Source organism: Amphichorda felina (assembly GCF_050947745.1).
Source record: "Amphichorda felina strain 45539 chromosome Unknown scaffold_1, whole genome shotgun sequence".
Classification (NCBI taxonomy): Eukaryota; Fungi; Ascomycota; class Sordariomycetes; order Hypocreales; family Bionectriaceae; genus Amphichorda; species Amphichorda felina.
In genome coordinates this window covers 1,946,235-1,964,182 of record NW_028145049.1, presented here as the reverse complement: position 1 = coordinate 1,964,182, position 17,948 = coordinate 1,946,235, and the positions used below count along the sequence as shown (strand labels likewise).

General features: G+C 56.6%; 5 protein-coding genes across 5 annotated transcripts; all 5 read left to right on the top strand.

Moving 5' to 3' along the window:
• Positions 1–1,636: 1,636 nt before the first annotated feature.
• Positions 1,637–5,037, top strand: ACO1O0_000634 (uncharacterized protein; the record flags this gene model as incomplete). Its single annotated transcript, XM_083190132.1, has 2 exons — positions 1,637–2,112; positions 2,214–5,037. The coding sequence occupies 2 exons, from the start codon at positions 1,637–1,639 to the stop codon at positions 5,035–5,037; spliced, it is 3,300 nt and encodes a 1,099-aa protein (XP_083053991.1).
• Positions 5,038–8,038: 3,001 nt separating this feature from the next.
• On the top strand, positions 8,039–9,791 carry AMT1 (ammonium transporter AmtB-like domain-containing protein; the record flags this gene model as incomplete). The annotated part of the gene is made up of 4 exons (XM_083190131.1): positions 8,039–8,167; positions 8,252–8,316; positions 8,385–9,145; positions 9,211–9,791. 4 exons carry the CDS (start codon positions 8,039–8,041, stop codon positions 9,789–9,791), a joined length of 1,536 nt encoding a protein of 511 aa, XP_083053990.1.
• Positions 9,792–10,766: 975 nt separating this feature from the next.
• ACO1O0_000632 (DNA-directed DNA polymerase IV) lies at positions 10,767–13,169 on the top strand (the record flags this gene model as incomplete). Its single annotated transcript, XM_083190130.1, has 1 exon — positions 10,767–13,169. The coding sequence occupies one exon, from the start codon at positions 10,767–10,769 to the stop codon at positions 13,167–13,169; it is 2,403 nt and encodes an 800-aa protein (XP_083053989.1).
• A 658-nt stretch (positions 13,170–13,827) lies between these two features.
• On the top strand, positions 13,828–14,798 carry ACO1O0_000631 (Tim17/Tim22/Tim23/Pmp24 family protein; the record flags this gene model as incomplete). Its single annotated transcript, XM_083190129.1, has 5 exons — positions 13,828–13,854; positions 13,946–14,061; positions 14,134–14,160; positions 14,217–14,347; positions 14,422–14,798. 5 exons carry the CDS (start codon positions 13,828–13,830, stop codon positions 14,796–14,798), a joined length of 678 nt encoding a protein of 225 aa, XP_083053988.1.
• A 1,763-nt stretch (positions 14,799–16,561) lies between these two features.
• ACO1O0_000630 (uncharacterized protein) lies at positions 16,562–17,562 on the top strand (the record flags this gene model as incomplete). Its single annotated transcript, XM_083190128.1, has 2 exons — positions 16,562–17,144; positions 17,237–17,562. The coding sequence occupies 2 exons, from the start codon at positions 16,562–16,564 to the stop codon at positions 17,560–17,562; spliced, it is 909 nt and encodes a 302-aa protein (XP_083053987.1).
• Between the last annotated feature and the right edge of the window lie 386 nt (positions 17,563–17,948).

Sequence of the window (17,948 nt, the reverse complement as noted above, 5' to 3'; positions counted from 1 at the left end):
GTCACCGCAAATGCTCATGACAGATTTCCTGGCGCCAAAGAGGCTGACAGTTTCGTCTAGCTAGGCTCACGCTGTACTACATACCTACTGCTGTAGTACGTGATGCTGAGGTGAGCTGAGGATTGTGGTGGGCAGGATCTCGGCTGCTATTCGCTCTGAGAACAAGAGGAATAATATTACATACTACATAGTACTACGGATACGGATACATGTGATACTAGTATCCGTATCCGTATTAGTACCTAAATCGACGGATTGACGGGCGTGGCCGAGAACAGCCCGTCAGCTCCCAGATGGGGAATGATTCCTCGCTCACAGTCACCTGGACTATGCATGGGGACGCTGCAGGTCAAGCCAAGATGTTGCAACCTTCCGTTGTAGAACGGACGAGCAAACGAACAGATCGCATTTCGGCAGTCTTTCGGTCGATGAACCCTAGGTGACTCTTTCTGGCAGTCTACGAGTACGAGGTCTAGCACGATGGCATAAAGAGCGCCTACCGGTGAGTGGTCCTCGTCTTCGCGCTGAAAGTCGATCGACGGGCAAGTCATCATTTCCATGAGGTCCATAGGCCTCTTACCCCGTGATTCTTCAGAGGCCAGCGCAGGTGATCAGTGATCAGTGATGGGCTGGTTCAAAGGAGGTGATGGGCAGGAGGATGGATGGTCATGACCCCAGTGGTGCTAATTTCGGATTGGGGGCCAGACTGCCAGGTTCAGGGGCGAGGTGAACTGGACGCTCCGACCAGTTCTTGGCGGGAGCGCAAGGAAAGATCTCCCCCGATGCCTCTGTTGGCGATGGGACGTGCTCTGGGTCTCAGGTGGCGGATTTTACGATGCTATTCTTATCGGGTTGACGCCTGCGACACGTTGGGAAATTCGAGTGAGAGCCGTTATGATGCGATATCGACGTGGCGCCGATGTAGAACTGCCATGGAAGGATCCGACGACAGAAGCAAAAGGGTCAGCGCAACCCGCTCGGGCGCTTGTTAAGAGACGTACATTTCGTAGCAGGCGCAGCCAGCCACTGGCTTCTCGCGCGTTAACGGTGAGGCGCGAGACAGGAATTCAGGTGCGCCTGTCGCACGCGCCATCTAGAGGCTGGAGCAAATCAGAGCCCCTGGCAGGCGCAGGGGTGCCCAATGGAGCGGCTTCAGTGGGAGCGGAGACCTGGATGGGCGCTAGTGCAGGAACCCAGGCTAGATACCGGCTCCTGATTGGTCGACGCGCCTGTAAATGAGCACCTCCCCTGGCGCTCCAGGCTGTCCAAGTTGGCGCCTCGGCCCCTTTTTGGGCGGGAAATGTAACGCTGCAGGGGCCAACCCCATCCGCCAACCATCCCATCTATTGTCCAACCTCGCAATCCATCTCGCTCTGGGCTGCTCAGATTGCCCTGTCTCTCTTCTTTGCAATTTTGTGGCCGCTGCCGATGCTTTTGCGCTGCATTTCTCTGCATCTTGCTGCATTCTCTGGCACTAACTCACTGCCGAGAGCCACCGGACTCGTTCCTCCTCCCCCCTTATCCCACCCGATCATCACCTGTTCATCTACAGGTACCCATCCCCTAGGAGTCTTGATGGCCAATCCCTGGCGATAACGCACCGTCCTCTCTCCTGGCTGGCCGCCTGGTTCCCAAAATGGCATCGAGCCCTCACAACCACCTGCCGGCCGAGCCTCAGGAGGACATGTCGATCCCCTTGCCCGCTCCCTTACCCTCACCAGACCACTACTTCGAGACCAATACTGTCTCTGCTTCGTCTGATGTACCCCGGCCCTCTATGAGCCAGCAACCTCACTCACCACACCACCAAGGACACATGCTCTCTCGGTCCCATACCACCGACGTCGTATCACACACGCGCACCGTTGCATCCGCCACTCCTTCGCCTGCCTCTCATACTCCCCGCGCCTCACTCAGCCATATCAAGCGGAAGCCTCTCTCCTCCGCCGCCTCCGCCTTTGCGACTCGCTTCTCCCAGAGCTCTGGCTCGACGGCCTTGTGGCACATTGACCTCCCTAGGCCCGATCATAGGTTCTCGAGATCAGGCTCCATCGATAGCCCTACTCTCTACGAGTACCCCGACTCCGCTAAGGCGTCTCATCCCTCCTACCGGTGAGTACCCTCCCGCCCGTCAGATCTGACATCCGTGCGCCATCGTTCCCCTCAGTCGCCCTGTTTGACGGTCACAGCTGACTAGAATTCTCCTGCAATAGACACCAGGAAGGCGATCTAGATACCTCATCCTCATCCTCGTCCTCCTCCGACGACGTTCTTCCCGGACCGCGAAACATTCCGACCACCCGCGAACGAACGGGATCCGTGTCCCCGGCTGATTCTTTTGACGTCCTATCAGCGTACGACAACGACCAGGTCCCGGACCCCGCACCAGATAACAGGACGGTTTTGACGCCCTCGACTGTCAACGAGGACGCTCGAGCAAGCTATATCAGCGGTCACAGCGACGACGACGACGACGAGTCCACGTATTCCGACAACCTTGATCAACATCCGCCGCCGCCGCCACCGCCTCCGATGCTTGCCTCAAAGCCAACGCCGCCACACCTTCAACTACAGACAGCCGAGAATTCAGGCGACCACGACGCCTCAGCTCGAAGAGTCGACACAGACTCCCCACAATCAGCCCAGCTTCACAAACCGCTACCAAAGTCACCGGGCGTGGCCTCCCCCTTTGCCTCCTTTTTTGGTTGGGCCAATCCGTCGCCATCCAACACGGAGTTTTCATCATTACACTCCCCTCGCACCCCGTCGAGGACAACGGGCGCCAATGAGTCGCATCACACCGCAGCCAACAGTTCATTGTCCAACACCACAAAGGCCAATGACGCGACGTCAAATGCCCTTGGGTACTGCGAATCCTATTTGTCTACACCACCACCCTCGAATTACGAGCCCTCGGCTTACGTTGAAGAGATGGAAGACGAACTGAAAGCCATCAGCGCCGAGCTGGCGTCGTCAATTCGTCGCGAGATGGATTTGGAGGATCTTGTCGATAGGCTCCAGGAGCAGGCCAGCAACCCACAGGGGCCGAGTAAGAGGACGAGCGACTATTTTTCGGATTCTGGCTACAGCTCTGCCAAGGCTAGTGAAATTGATCATGGCCGCGAAGAAATCGAAAAAATCCAGAGGAGGTCAGAGCAGGAGAAGGCGGCAATCAGGCTGGAGCTGACCAGCAAGCTGCAAGATGAGAGAACGAAACGCAAGGAGCTCGACCTGCAGATTAAGGGTCTTGCCGAGAGGGCATCGCACGTGGACTTGGCAAAGATGAATAACATCGATGCCAACGAGCGGGTGAGAGATCTGGAAAATACGTGCGAGGATCTGCGGCGGCGACTGGCACAGGAACGATCCTCAAAGGACAACTTTGAGGATCTGCTCTCAGCTCTCAAAGGGGAGTTGCATGACGCCTGCAACGAGCGAGATAATCTCCGCGACGAAGTCGTCCCGCAACTCCGTGCCCGCGTGGAAGGTCTCGAGACCGAGGCTGCCGAATACGCTAATCTGACTTACGAGTCGTCCAAGATGCAACAAGAGCTCCAGAATCTGAAACAGGAGAATACCACTCTTCGCCGGGGATCCGTCATGGGAGACTTTCCCGCTCGCGGATCCCGAATTCTATCGGGCGGCTTGTCACGGTCTAACTCGGTAGCCACCGGTGGCATGCGCAGCCAGCGACCCCCTATGGGGCTGTCAAGATCCAACAGCGTCAAGGCCGGACAAGTTGAATCTCGTGAAGCGCTTGCTGAGCGTGTGAAGGATGTGGAGGCGCAGCGCGACGCCCTTCACGGAGCACTCAAGAATTTACTGGAGAGGCAAGAATTCCAGAACCGCGAATACCAGAAGCGGATCAAGCTACTGGAGACGGAGCGTGATCGCCTTATCAACGGGCCTGGGAAGAGGGGTGGTTTCGAGAGAGAAATCACGAACTTGCGTGCTGAGATCAATGAGCTGCGTCGAAGAGCCGAGGATGCCCTGGAACAGAAGTGGCAGGTCGAGAAGGGCCTCAGCGGCCTGAAGATGGACCTGGATAGGGCTGAGGGAGAGACTGCATCACTGCGAGCGTTGCTCAACGAGCAGGACATCCTTATCCCTGAAACTCTTGCTCGTTCTAGCGGGTCGAGTGCAGGATCCGACATGCCTGTCACGTCCGAATCACTCAACGACGCCTACCAGAGATTGCAGGCCGCATACTCGGAGTCCCTTGAGCGCATCAGGGAGTTGGAGTCCAGTATCTCACCCGATGACGAGACGCATCGTGCCATGGAGCGCCTGGAGAAGGCACTCTCCATCGCTGTCACGGAGCGTGATACTCTCAAGGACCGCTACGAGAACGCCTATGCCAATGAGGCTAAGAGCGTTCATGCCGAGCGTGCCCTGGCTGATGAACTGCTAGAGTCGGCGCACCAAGTCGAGCAGCTCGCTTCCCAGGTTCAGCAGCAGCTCTCTGCAAATGCCGATCTGAGGATGCGTCTCGCCGATGCTGTTGCCCGAGGCGATGCGGACCGCAAGACCAACAACAAGCGCATCACGACCATGATGGAGCACCTCCGTGGTCTCGAGGACCAACTTGTATCCGCCCAAACCGCGTCGGAAGACCAGGTGACTCACCACGAGGACGTAATCTCGAAGCTACACGACGCCCACAATAGCCACCTGCAGCGGGTGAATGGTAAATCTGCCATGGGCGGGCTGTACTCCGGCTCATTGATGGACCGAAACGGACCCTCGAAGTTCCCTGGCAAGCTTCGTCTCACGGCAGCCTCGTTTGAGGACGAGGCGGAGGTGAAGACACTCCGTGCCAAGGTTGCTGAGTTGGAAAAAGCCCTTGCGGATGCCGACCACGAAATGGAAGAGGTGATCACTAGGATGAGCAATGCACAAGTTGAGGTGCTGAATCTTCAGGAAGAGCGCGATGCTGCTGTCCGTGACACGCGGCGGTTGCAAAAGATGCTCGAGGGCGAGCAGAGCAAACCCTTCGAGGACCGGTTCAAGACGCTGCGCGGTGTTGTTGGCTTCTAAGCAACACTTGCAGACCGGAGTAATGGCGAACTCTCACGAGAAGAGACGCCTGCTGCATGAGCGATTGGAGTTTTTCTCTACAGGTTGACTTTACTAGCGAATACGTATATACACACACGCAAACATGGACCGAAAGACGAGTTCGTGTTTGGGAAGGGTAAAATGGTCTATGGACCGATGCTTGTTTTGGTTGTTGGCAAAAGGAGTTGGTCAAAATGGGGATATATGGGAACATTTGTACCATCAGGGCGCCTCCGCGCATTCACTTGCTTCTGTTTACAGGCTGGCGAGCACACTCGCTCTCCCCTGATCGGGGCAGCTGAGCACATTTGTGTCTTAATGTTTATACCTATTACTTGATAACTCGTATCTAGTCATGGATGTCGAGAGCAATGGTGCGAGATGAAGATACTTGGATAGGCACTTAAACACAACTGGATACGGATAATGTACAATATAAACAATTCTACATCTACTTTACGTAAATGTCTCGTTTAGCACTGTGTTAGAAGGGCCGTGTTCCGCATCATATGACGATGTCGGGGGCCAGTTCATTGACGGCTGGGATGATTCTTTCTTTGGCTTGGTCGCCTACCGTTTGCCGTCGGAGTTCATTGAGCGGTGGCTACGTGCCTAAGATGGAGGAGTTGCCAGCTCGGCCTCTTTCCGTGCCGGGCTCACATACACGTGAAACAGAGACATCTCAGATCGAGACGGGAAGGTGTGTGTGAAAGCGAGGGCGCACGCGAACTTTGTTCAAAGACACCAGTCTGCAGAGAGACCTTTTGGCAGGTTGGCACGGAAAAAAAAGGGGTGGGGGGGGGGGGGGGGTTTCTGTGTTGGGGCTGGACAGTGAGGCACGAAGCGATTGGTCCGCAGTGGCATGGAAACGGGGTTTTCCTGGTTCCCCAGCGGGCGTTTTTGAGGGATAGAGTTGGCAGAAGACGAAGCTGGAAGTTTATTAATACCATATAGGTCGGGCAAGGTTTTCGAGGCTTGTGGTGGTACTACTTAAAGACCAAAGGGTAAATATTAGTTTGCCCGTCCCTGTAAGATCACGTCATGAACAGTGGGTTAGTGGGATATCCATATGCTGGGGAACCCGAGTGATTAGAGTTGCAACGGGCGACGGTAGACAAAAATACGGGGTCCGCCACCCACCAGAGCGAGCCGGGCAACGCCGCAAAAAGCAAAAAAAGACCAGTGACTCTAGCGAGCATCCCGCGTTGAGAGGATTGGAGGCTAGTTGGGGGAGGTGGGAGGACTGGAGGATATGGGAGGCGGGCAGAGTGGGAGAAAGATGAGGTCGGGGATCGGCGACCAATGGACGTGGGGGTCCTTATCGGCGGGCGGCCATTAGTCCAGCAGCCTGGCTCTTTATTCGCGAGATGGCGAGCCATGGAGCCATTGTTCGCGACCCTGCCTGGCCTGGTCCCTGAAAAGGGAAGCCACCAGCTGGGTGTCAAGTGTCGGTGGCTTCCGGAGATGGCTTGAAGTCTTTGGGATGGACCATTTATCGCCAGGCTCCTCTCTGCCCACTGATAAGGGATGTCTTAGGTTGGCACGTTTATTCCCATGCCGAGTCAGGACTTGCAGGCCATAAATTAAGGCTGCGACATTAGGGACCTTGGGCCCCTGGAACAGCGGAAGCTGGGGGGAGTGATGAGGTGTGCGGCTGTGCGGCTGTGACTTTGTTGTGACTTTGTGACTTTCTCGACTTTGAAAGGACTGTCCCCGAGTTTTTACCCCTGCCGCGATAAGACCCCCCAAAGCAGGAGCATCTTCAGGTTTCTTGGCGGTGCCGTCAGCCTTGACAACTACTGACGCAGATACTCCCCAATACTTCAACGAGGGCGACTCGACGGGGTCCAGGCTCTTGAATGGAAAGGGGACGTGTTGCCGAGTCGGCCATGTTTGGGGGGCTTCTACGGATATATCACTTATCACCATTTGGCTAGTCTAGTCGGGCTGACGACATCGACAGCCTTATTCATGATGTGAATAATTGATCGAGACGCCAAACTGCCCTGTCCTTATCTCGCTCAAGCCCTTGCAGCCACATGGCTGCTAGTAACAGCCATGGCCGAGAGCCAGATACGTTCATTGCCTGATACGAAGGTAGGCAGTAGTAGTTACGGACAGGGGATTCGGGATTCGGAGCTGGGCTATGAGTATCCGTACTATTATTATGTATACTTTGATGTACTGCACATCGATGAGACTGACGTCTGCCTCATGCAGGGCAGAGCAGAGTGCTGGCGATGAGCCGGGCTGAGATGCAAGGCCTGTATCCTGCCTATGTACGGCAGGAGATTTCCTGTCCATCCTCTTCCAGGGTAAGGATGCGATGGTGCCCGAAAATACGGGCACCACATGCAGACAGTCCGAAGTATGATCCTCACGGCGGATGGTTGATGAATTCGATGGTGGGTTGATCAATGATGCGTCCCACACCTGGGCCACCTCCCACCCACCGGGCGGCGGGCGGTGGATTCTAATCGGGATGGGGTCCCTCATGGACTATGGAGTCCTCATGGCGGGCCTGGCCGTTGTCAACCTTCTTCAATGCCCATGCCCCCCGTTCCATACTTCGATACGCCGCCCGTCGTCTGTCATCCGACTCTCCTCCATCTCCTCTGGATTCTCCCTTGCGCTGCCAATTCCCCGCCCGCTGTGCCCTCGCTGTTGTCTTGTTGAAGTTCCAAGGTTGTCTCGGGGCGTCGCTGACTCTGACCCGACCAGCGCCCCAGACAGCTGCTGCCCAGACCACCTTTAAGCAGCTACATAGGTAGGTACTTAGGTGCAGCACCCCAGAGCCACCACTGCGCTACACTGCCGCCCGCCCTCCCCCCCCCCCCCCCCCCACGCCACGACCAGGCAGCGCGACCTCCCGCGGTGTAGGCTGCTGTCCGCTCTCCACCCCTCACAGCCGAATCCGTCCTCTGTCAACCTCCCGAGTTCGCCTGCGAGCTCACCTGCGAGCTCGCCTCCGACCGTCGACATGGCCACGACGGGCAACGTCGACGGAATTGACCTCGACAACCTCCACTATGCCCCCGAGGTACCCTACAATGGCACCACCGACCAGGGCCTCAGCCCCCTCGACTACGATGTGAACCTCTGGTACCAGGTATGCGCACCTGCAACTTCCCGAGCCCATGCGATGCGCCCGCAACGTCCGCCACGCCCCCAGTGCTGACGTCTCTACCCGCAGTCTGGCGACATTTCCTGGATCATCACTGCCTCGGCTCTCGTCCTGCTCATGATCCCCGGTGTCGGGTGAGTCCTCCTGCCCCTCCAGCGTTCATCCTGCGCCGCCTCCATACTGACCCTCGCGCCTTGTCCAGCTTCTTCTATTCTGGCCTCGCGCGTCGCAAGTCTGCCCTCTCGCTGATATGGCTGTCCGTTATGGCTGCCGGCGTCACCTGCTTCCAGTGGTTCTTCTGGGGCTACTCCCTGACCTTCTCGCACTCGGCCGGCCCTTACATCGGCGATCTAAGCAACTTTGGCTTCATGGATGTCCTCGCCCGGCCCTCGGTTGGCTCCGACAAGATCCCCGACCTGCTCTTCGCCGTCTACCAGGGCATGTTCTCTGCCATCACCGTCGCCCTGGCCACCGGCGCCGTCGCCGAGCGCGGCCGCATGCTGCCCTGCGTCGTCTTCATGTTCGTCTGGGCCACTGTCATCTACGACCCCATCGCCTGCTGGACCTGGAACCCCAGCGGCTGGTCCAACAAGATGGGCGGCCTCGACTTTGCCGGCGGCACCCCCGTCCACATTGCCTCGGGCGCCGCCGCCCTGGCCTACTCCATGATGCTCGGCAAGCGCCGCGGCCACGGCACCCACGAGCTCAACTACCGGCCCCACAACGTCACCCACATTGTCATCGGCACCGTCTTCCTCTGGGTGGGCTGGTTTGGATTCAACGCGGGCTCTGCTCTGTCGGCTAACATGCGCGCCGTCATGGCCGCCGTGGTCACCAACCTGGCTGCCTGCGTGGGTGGCATGACCTGGTGCATCCTGGATTACCGCCTGGAGAAGAAGTGGTCCACCGTCGGCTTCTGCTCCGGCGTCGTTGCTGGCCTCGTCTCCATTACCCCTGGCTCCGGTAGGTTTCAATTGGAAACGAGTGGCGAGATCTTGAGTGGTGTGAAGCTCACCATGTGTGTACAGGTTATGTGCCGCCATGGGCCGCTGTCGTGTTCGGAGTCCTCGGCGCGTCCTTCTCAAACTACGCCACCAAGCTCAAGTTCCTCCTCCGCATCGACGACGCGCTCGACATCTTTGCCGTCCACGGGGTTGGCGGGCTGGTGGGCAACATCTGCACCGCCTTCTTCGCCGCCGACTACATCGCCGCCCTTGACGGCGTGACGCGCATCGAGGGCGGTTGGCTGAACCGCCACTGGATCCAGCTGGGCTACCAGCTGGCCGACTCCTTCTCGGGCGGGGTCTACTCCTTTGTCGGGACGTGCCTGATCCTGTTCGTCCTCAACCTCATCCCGGGCCTGCGGATCCGCGCCTCGGAGGATGCCGAGATCCTCGGGATCGACGACGCCGAGATTGGCGAGTTTGCGTACGACTACGTCGAGCTCACCAGGGAGGTGCTCACCGAGATGGACCAGGACGCCGGGAGCCGCTACTCGGCGGACCCGTCGGCGTTCCACCAGGTCGAGAAGCACGGCATGCCCATGATGGATGCGCGCATGTTTGGCTCCCCGGGGCCATCAGTGGCACCTCCGGGACACGCCCAGTAATTCTTGATGATATGCTTTTTTCTTCCTCTCTCTCTCTTTTTTTTTTTGCGGTTTTGCTTCGATGGCACAGCTCAGGACATCCTTCGTGTTTTCATTCTTAATACGTCTGATGAGTATTGAGTGCGCACAAAACCGTCCAGGGGAGACTTTGGATCAACCGACTTGTTCTGTTTTATCTCTTTGACATATACCTTACTTTAGATACCCGAGACCCTGGGCGCATGTGGCGCTCTGGGCGGCATATTTGTTTCGATTTTGGAGGAAGCCCTGTTCATCTTGTGTAGTGGGAAAGAGAGGGTTGGAAATGCGGGGGAAAAAAACACTTGGGAAACTAGAGGCGTTGTTCATTCTTATTACCTCGGTGTAATTTGTGCGGTCTTACGAGAAGAAGAGGAAGAGACGGACGAGGATGCCTCCGCTGGTTTTGAACTAGTATAGGAAGGGTACCTCAAAGGCTACGCGACTATGTCATGGATCTGCTATAGCTAGGTAGCAGTTGTACAAATGCCATCTAATGTACTTATCTTGTCTAAGTTGAAAGACCATTTGATTGCCCAAGGTTCCACGCAACTTCTATGTAGAAAGAAGTAATTACTAACTGTAGTCGCCCGATTTAGTACGACTTCAAGGTTGCAAGGTGGTCGGCGTCTGAAGTTTAATCGGGATGACGCCTAGCCCCACTGGCGATCCGCTACTGCAGGCACCCATGGGCAACTAACTAGTTACTATGTACTGTACATGTGCTGCTGCCTCTGTCAGTGACTGCTTTTCATGCACGCCCACCTGACACCCCATCCATCATCCCAACTCACCACCCTGGCGTCTCGGCCATCTCACTGCCCGTGAACCCTCCGGAGGCACCCACCCATCGGTTGCCTGGAGGAGGCCAGAGTTAAAAATACGATGTGACCGCCTGAACGCAGAGCCTCCACCCAGCACCGCCCCTCCTCTCGCCCCGGCTTCCAGGTCGATGAGATGGATGCCGCCCACGCGAGCGCCGCCGAAAAGGCTGCGTTTTTCAGGCAGATGGTGAAGCCCTGCGTGTCCGACGATGAGTTTGACACTCCCGAGACCGAGCACCGCGCGCGATGCCGCGGCTTCTTCCGCCCAAAGCAGCAGCAGCAGCAGCAGCCCTCCGCGGAGACATCGCGGCATCGAGGACGGCGGCACGAGACGCCCAGAAGAGTGGCATCGGACCCGGTGCCACTAGCAGCTGGCAAGGAGAATGCGCCGCGGGTCATCAAGGCCACGCCCGCGAGCGTGATGGCGCGCAGGGGTAGGGTCGGCGCCATGCTGGACGCGGCACCAGCGAACTCGTCCCCCTCGGCCGATGACACGGTCGTCGTGCCGGACTCGACGCGCCCGGTGCTGAAGACGCTGCGGAAGAGCGAGTCAGCGCCTCTGCCAGTCGCGAAGAGGCTGCTGGGCAGGTCGGGCACCGACATGCCGAGCCGTGCTGGCGGGTCGAAGAGGCGGAAGCGGGACTCGAGCCCCGTCAAGCGGCCCGAGGAGGAGCAGATATTCAGGGGCCTGGCCTTCTTCTACGTCCCCGATAATGATATCGCGCCGGCTCGGCGGATACGCATCTCCAAGGCGAGGGAGTACGGCGCCACCTGGACGAGGATGGTCTCGGCTGCGACCCACATTGTGGTCGATAGGAGCATCCGGTACAAGGACCTGCAAAGCACTCTCGCGCGCGTGGAAAAGAGCAACCCGCCAAAAATGGTCAATGAAGACTACCCCATCGACTGCATCCAGTTCCGGGCTGTGCTCGACCACAACCAGAAGAAATATCAGGTAGTCGGCCACCCAGCCGTCGACGACCACCCCGGCACCCTTCAGAGCTCGGAGAGCTCGGAAAGATCATTGCCACTGAAGCCCCCGGAGAACAATCCAAGACGATGGGACTATGTGCCGCCCGGAGGGACGCCTTCGAGGGGCGAGGAGTCTTCGCAGGCTAGTCGCGTTGCTGGCACTCCTGCTCCTACCGACTCTCAGCCTATTACATTAGATATTGGGCCGGTGGCTACGTCGCCAGAGGCAATGTCCCCGGATGCCGAAGAACCGCTTGCGACCACCGAGGTAACAAAGGATACAGCAAGTGACGAGCTCTCCGAGTACATTTCGATGATGCAGGAGTTTAAAGACCTCCCATTAGATCGTGACGAGGAAGACGATTCACGCTCTGCCGTGGATACAGCGGACGCCGCTTCAGAGTCGAATGAACAGTCGGGCTCAGATGCGGAGCAGATGCGGAGGAGGTACCCGCGGAGGGTCGCCACGCGAAACAGCCGCAAGAACATTGGGTTTGAGGAGCGGTTTGCCTGCAATCGTGCTGGGTTGAGGGATGCCGGGTCGGACAACCCCAACGCGCGGACCATTGGGGTCCTGCAGAATATGGCCAACTACTACGATCGAGTTAACGACCACTGGCGAACGACGGCCTACCGCAAGGCCATCAGCACGCTGAAGCGTCAAGACACCAAGATTACGACCGAAGAGGAAGCGATACGTCTTCCAATGGTTGGGCAGCGCCTGGCTCAGAAGATTGAGGAGATTGTGACTACGGACAAGCTGAAGAGGCTCGAGTACGCCGAGGCGGAGCCACTGGACGAGTCGCTACAGCTCTTTATGCAGATTTACGGGGTTGGGACGAGGCAGGCCCAGCAATGGGTCGCTCAGGGGTTCCGGACGCTGGACGACCTGATGCAAAAGGCAAAACTCTCAACGAACCAGCGTATCGGAATCGAGCACTATGACGACCTGAACAAGAGAATTCCGCGCCGAGAGGTCGAAGCTCTTGGAGCCTTTGTCCAGAAGGCTGCCGCTCGAATTGACCCTCGGGTGCAGCTCATCATCGGGGGCAGCTACCGCAGAGGGGCAGAGAGCTCCCACGATATTGACTTCATTGTCACCAAACCCAGCACTGAATCTTCGGGTGATCTTGTTCCGTTTCTCGACAAGCTGGTGCAGCGGCTGGAGCGGGACAAGTTTCTCGTCGCACGGCTGGCGTCGTCGAGATCGGGTCACGACGGGAGCAAGTGGCACGGCTGCTGCGTCCTGCCCAAGATGAAGGGTATCAACGACGACAACTACCAGGCGATGTGGAGGCGCATCGACTTTCTGCTGGTGCCGGAGCCGGAGATGGGTGCGGCGCTGCTCTACTTTACGGGCAACGACATCTTCAACCGCAGCATGCGGTTGCTGGCGTCGAGGAAGGGGATGCGGCTGAACCAGCGTGGGCTATACAGGGACGTGCTGCGCGGGCCCAACCGGGCCAAAAGGACTGAGGGCGAGCTGGTGGAGGGGAGGGACGAGAAGAGGATATTCGAGATTCTGGGGGTGCAGTGGCGGGAGCCGCACGAGAGGTGGTGCTGATGGGAAGGGATAGGGATTATTATTTTGTGATGATTGTGCATTGGATATTGCATAGCCAAGGAGTTTTGGTGGGAATACAGATAAGAATACGGATAATCAAGACGAAGTTGTACAACACATCGATGGATGGATCCATTTGGCCGAGATCACATGTAAATGGATGAGCCTCTAAATGTCCCGTTTTGGAGTCGCTGTCCGGCGTCCCCAGGCCCCCCCCCCCCCCCCCCCCCCCCCACAGGCGGTGCTGCGTCATTGCATTGTATCGGGCATGGATGGCTGCTGACCTCCTGCTGTGGGCTGTGGAGGGGCGCTGCCAAGGGATTGTGGGAGGGTCGGGGGGCCGCTGAAGCACCTGCAGCCAAAAGCCGAGCGCACTGGCGTAACGAAGTAGCGTGCAACTGGCACTTGGCCCGAGGCTTTCATGATGGATATCCCCCCAGACTCGCTTTGAGCCGAACCACCTCCGTGCTCCCTCCCCCATACACCCCCCGTCCCCCCGCGAAGCCAAACCCCGGAGTTATTGATTTCTACCTCCTGAGAACCGGCATCCCATGAGTCGAGCAGAGTAGCCCGCGTCCTCTGCCTCTGCCCGCTTCCCGCTTCCCGCCCGCGCCCACGACGACCCTACAACTCGACCCGTTTGCCGAGGCACATGATCATGGCGTCGTCACTCGAGGGAATCAAGGTGCGCACCGCCCAGACGCCGGACGGTCCCCGGCGCGAAGACAGGAGGCCAGCTCTACTGATTTTGGGCGTATTTCTTATTCGGACAATAGGCTGCGCTGGAACAGATCGTCAAGGACCCGCGCTACCATGATCTGCTGTCGCTGGTCAAGACGGCGCGCAATGGCGCTGTCTACGGCGCCAAGGTGCGCTTCCCGCACGCGCTGGTGTGAGTGGCTTCTACTACCGTATATATCGCGGTGAATCATGACGAGACTGACGAGCCTATTTTCTTCTGCAGAATGATCTTTCTCTTCCGATCCGGGACGTACGTGCGAACCTCAAACCGGCAGATACCGACACAGGCGCTGACGAATGGGGCAGATTCCGACAGAAGACATCGCTTGTTCTTAGGGCGACGAGGCATCACGCGAGTAACCTGGCACGCTTTGCGACCATATACAAGATCACCATGCTCGCGCTCAAGCGCTACGGCCCCACGCCCGGCAAAGAGGGTAACTATCCCATCCTCCCCAAGGAATGGAACCACAAGACACACACAAGTCATGGCTAACGCCTCAAACAACAGGTCCTTACGACTCCTTCTTCGCCGGCCTCCTCGGCGGCTACTTCGTCTTTGGCGGGCGCTCCCCGCGCACGGGCAAGATCTCGCCCGTCAACCAGCAGATCGTCATCTACATCTTTGCGCGCGTGGCCCTGGCGCTGGCCCGCCTGGCCGTCAAGCCGGGCGTGGGCTTCCCCGTCGTGTCTGCCGAGCCGCTGCACTCGCGCATCAGCCACCACGCCTGGCCGGCGTTCGCGTCGCTGTCGTGGGGGCTCGTCATGCTGCTGTTCCGCTACCACCCGGAGGACCTGCAGTCCAGCCTGCGCAGTAGCATGACGTACATCTACCAGGACTGCGATAGCTGGGACTCGCTGAGGACGCTTGTCTGGCACAACAAATAGACGTTGGGAGGAGCCGGGAAGGGGAGGGGGCGAGAGCATAGGTATACATACATATATATATCCCGGGAGCTTGCGCTTCTTGTCTATGTTTGCGGGCATCTTGGGCGTTTCTGGAGAACGATTTTGTTTTTGTTTTCACGATAGAGCATGCGTGCGATGATGATGCAATGGGCCTGTATACCTAGGTAGCTGAGAGTGGTATGAGCGGGCAATTATCTGTATCTGTTGTTGATGCCGTCAAGCTTGAAAACACACCTTTCGGCGGCTTCAACTCATCCATCGATTGTACAAGGCACCCTGCCGCCGCCAGATGTTATGCTTCCAATTACCAACCTTAACAGGGTGGATAGACTGCTGGCTCACGGTTTACGTAAGATCCAGATCTGGAGAATTTAAGTAATACAGTTACACAGGAACACCATGTAAGTTGATATCGTCTCTCTCTTGAATTATGCGGGTGCGTCTTCACCTGCAGTTGCACTCCAAGAGTCCCTGTTCGACTCGGATGCAAAAGCGCAGCTGGCTCTCCTATGGTGGTCCGTGCTAACTAAGCCATATATATAGATGCCGCCCAACACTGCATTTTATAACCATCATTCATCATCTACATAGTATAATGCAGACACTAATAAACATGGCGGGCAGCGGTAAAGTGGGCGCGACGCCATCGCGTCATGCTCTGGCCCGTAAAGTCCTATTCCTCTAGCATAGGCTCGCCGCTCTTCTTATCATCTCCGTTGCTCCTGCCGCCAATGAACAATGTCGACTTCGCGACGACGCGTCGTCGCGCCGACCCCGACTCGACCGCCGACCCTGTCTCAAGGAGGCCAGCGCTGGTGCGAAGGGGCCATCATAGGATATTGAAAGGATCAAAAGCAACAGGGCGCGAGATACCGATAGCTCTTACTGTATCCGTACATCCCACACGTGTCGCAGACCAGATAAGGGGCTTCAACTCTTCAACTGCCGTAGCTACTACTTATAATCACACCAACACAGGCATTCTCTCTATTACCCCTAACATTGATCCTGGAGCCTGGAGCCTGGAGCCTGAGGCCTGGGGCTTGGGGCCTGGGGCTTGGGGCCTGGGGCTTGGGGCGGTGTGCTGAGGCGCTGGCACACAAGTGACATCATGTCGCATTGGCCGACGTGTGGATGTGTAGGTCGTAGGGCTGCGAGGCTGGTGAAGGATTAGCGACGCTTGTTGAGCTGTCGTCATCGCCTTCTTGGCAGTGCGTTTTGATTGTTGGTCGTGTGTAGTACATACAGCTATCCGTACCCAAGCCTCTGCTTATTCCTATTAGCCTTTTAAGCAACGTTCCTTTTTCTGCTAGTACACCCTGCTCGGGCACTCCTAGGTTAGGTTAGGCCGAAGGAAGGCGCCGCTAGGAAAGAGCCCACAACTCCATTAGGTCCATGGCTTGGGCTTTCTCCTTCCATTTACTCCGTACAGTATTTTTTGGTTGTGGATGTTTTGGAATTTATTCCTACTATGTACGAGTAAGCACGCCACGGTGGAGACTGGGGTTGGCGCAGCTGAGACTGTATGATATATGCCCAGTATCGGCAATTCATCCTTTGGCGATCAGTAACCTGCCCAACCAGATTTCTAATTTGAGGGCGGATTCCTGGTTGGGGACTGGAAGGCAACACATATGGCAGTGTTATATATAGGTATATGAGTATCCGTCTAGTTATCACCAGCAACCTCTTTCCAAAAAACTGTTTATTACTACCAGCACAGCCTCTCGAGTCTCGTAACTATGTTTTCTCAAGACTCCCGCCTCCTCACCCTCCTTACCGGCGCTCTCTTGCTACGTCCCACCCTGGGAGCTCTTGAGTTCGAGATTGGCGATGGGCTGAAGCAGATCAGTGACAAGGCCTGGGCATCAGCATCAAGCTCCCCCAATGCCACGGGCAGTGTCGCTCTCTCCGGCTACAATGTATCCCAGGAGTGGCCGGGCGAGTCCATCAGTGGCTGGTCTTTGGACCTAAAAGTCATGGCCGATGTACCCAGCAAGAACGTCGACGACAAATTCTACACCGGACTCACATTCTCGCTATCGGCGCCGGATGAGCTGCAGACAAAGCAGGATAACGGAAGCACTATCCTCCAACTCGACAACTCAACCAACTCAACATGGGCTGTCTGCATGACAATCATATCACACCTACCCGAGGAAACCATCAAGGATGGCTACGATGATGACGGATCGTGCTATGCCATGCTAGGCGAAAAGTGCGTAGATGCACTTAAGGCTCAAGCAGTCTCAGAAAGCGCCTGTGGCTTGAAGGCGCTACTCCCCGATGGATGCGATCAACGTTGGTTCGGGGCCAATTCATTTTGTAAGTGACCTAATACACTTTGCCCCCCTGGTATCTATCTCCAGGAATGCCATGGGAACTGACCAGAGTGCCATGACTAACGCAAGCTTTAGATGTACCTCTCGATAGCCCGGACCTGCTTAGTGATGCTCTCGTATCTGTCGCGGCCGATAAACCTCACGACAAGGGAAACACGACCGAATACGAGTCTGCAGTCAAGCATACGTACCCAGTCATCGTCGGCTGGAATGGCCACCGTGTTGATGGTGCTGCGGGAGTTCAGAGCGGGGATATGACCGAAATGATGTGCCTTAGGGCTAATAAGATTACTAAGGGGAGCCAGGAGGTTGATATGGACGACGATAGTGCTGCGTCTCGAGGGCCACTGGCAGCTACGTGGGCAGTTATAGCCGGTATGGTGTTTACGGCGCTCTTATGATAAGCAATAAGTCTTGGGTACTAGGTGAATAGATATGGCAGCGATAGAGGCAGTATGCATAGAATATAAATCTACGATTTTCATCTACTTATTATAGCATGATATGTCATTTTGATCTTATATATGGTATTAATATATGCTACTGTCTACTTTTATATCTAAAAGACGTAGAAGATGATCTCTTACTATTCTGTCAGAGGCACGAAGTCACGTGCAATGGGTCAAGGAGGGGGCCACATGATGGGGACTTATAAGTCAGGGCCTTATATTCTTCAGAGATTAATATAGTCACCTTATGCCATATAACTGCAATATCGCTGCTACATTGCCGATAACCTACCTTGTTATACCTCTTCACTCTCCTCCGTGTATCCAGTCCTGACAGG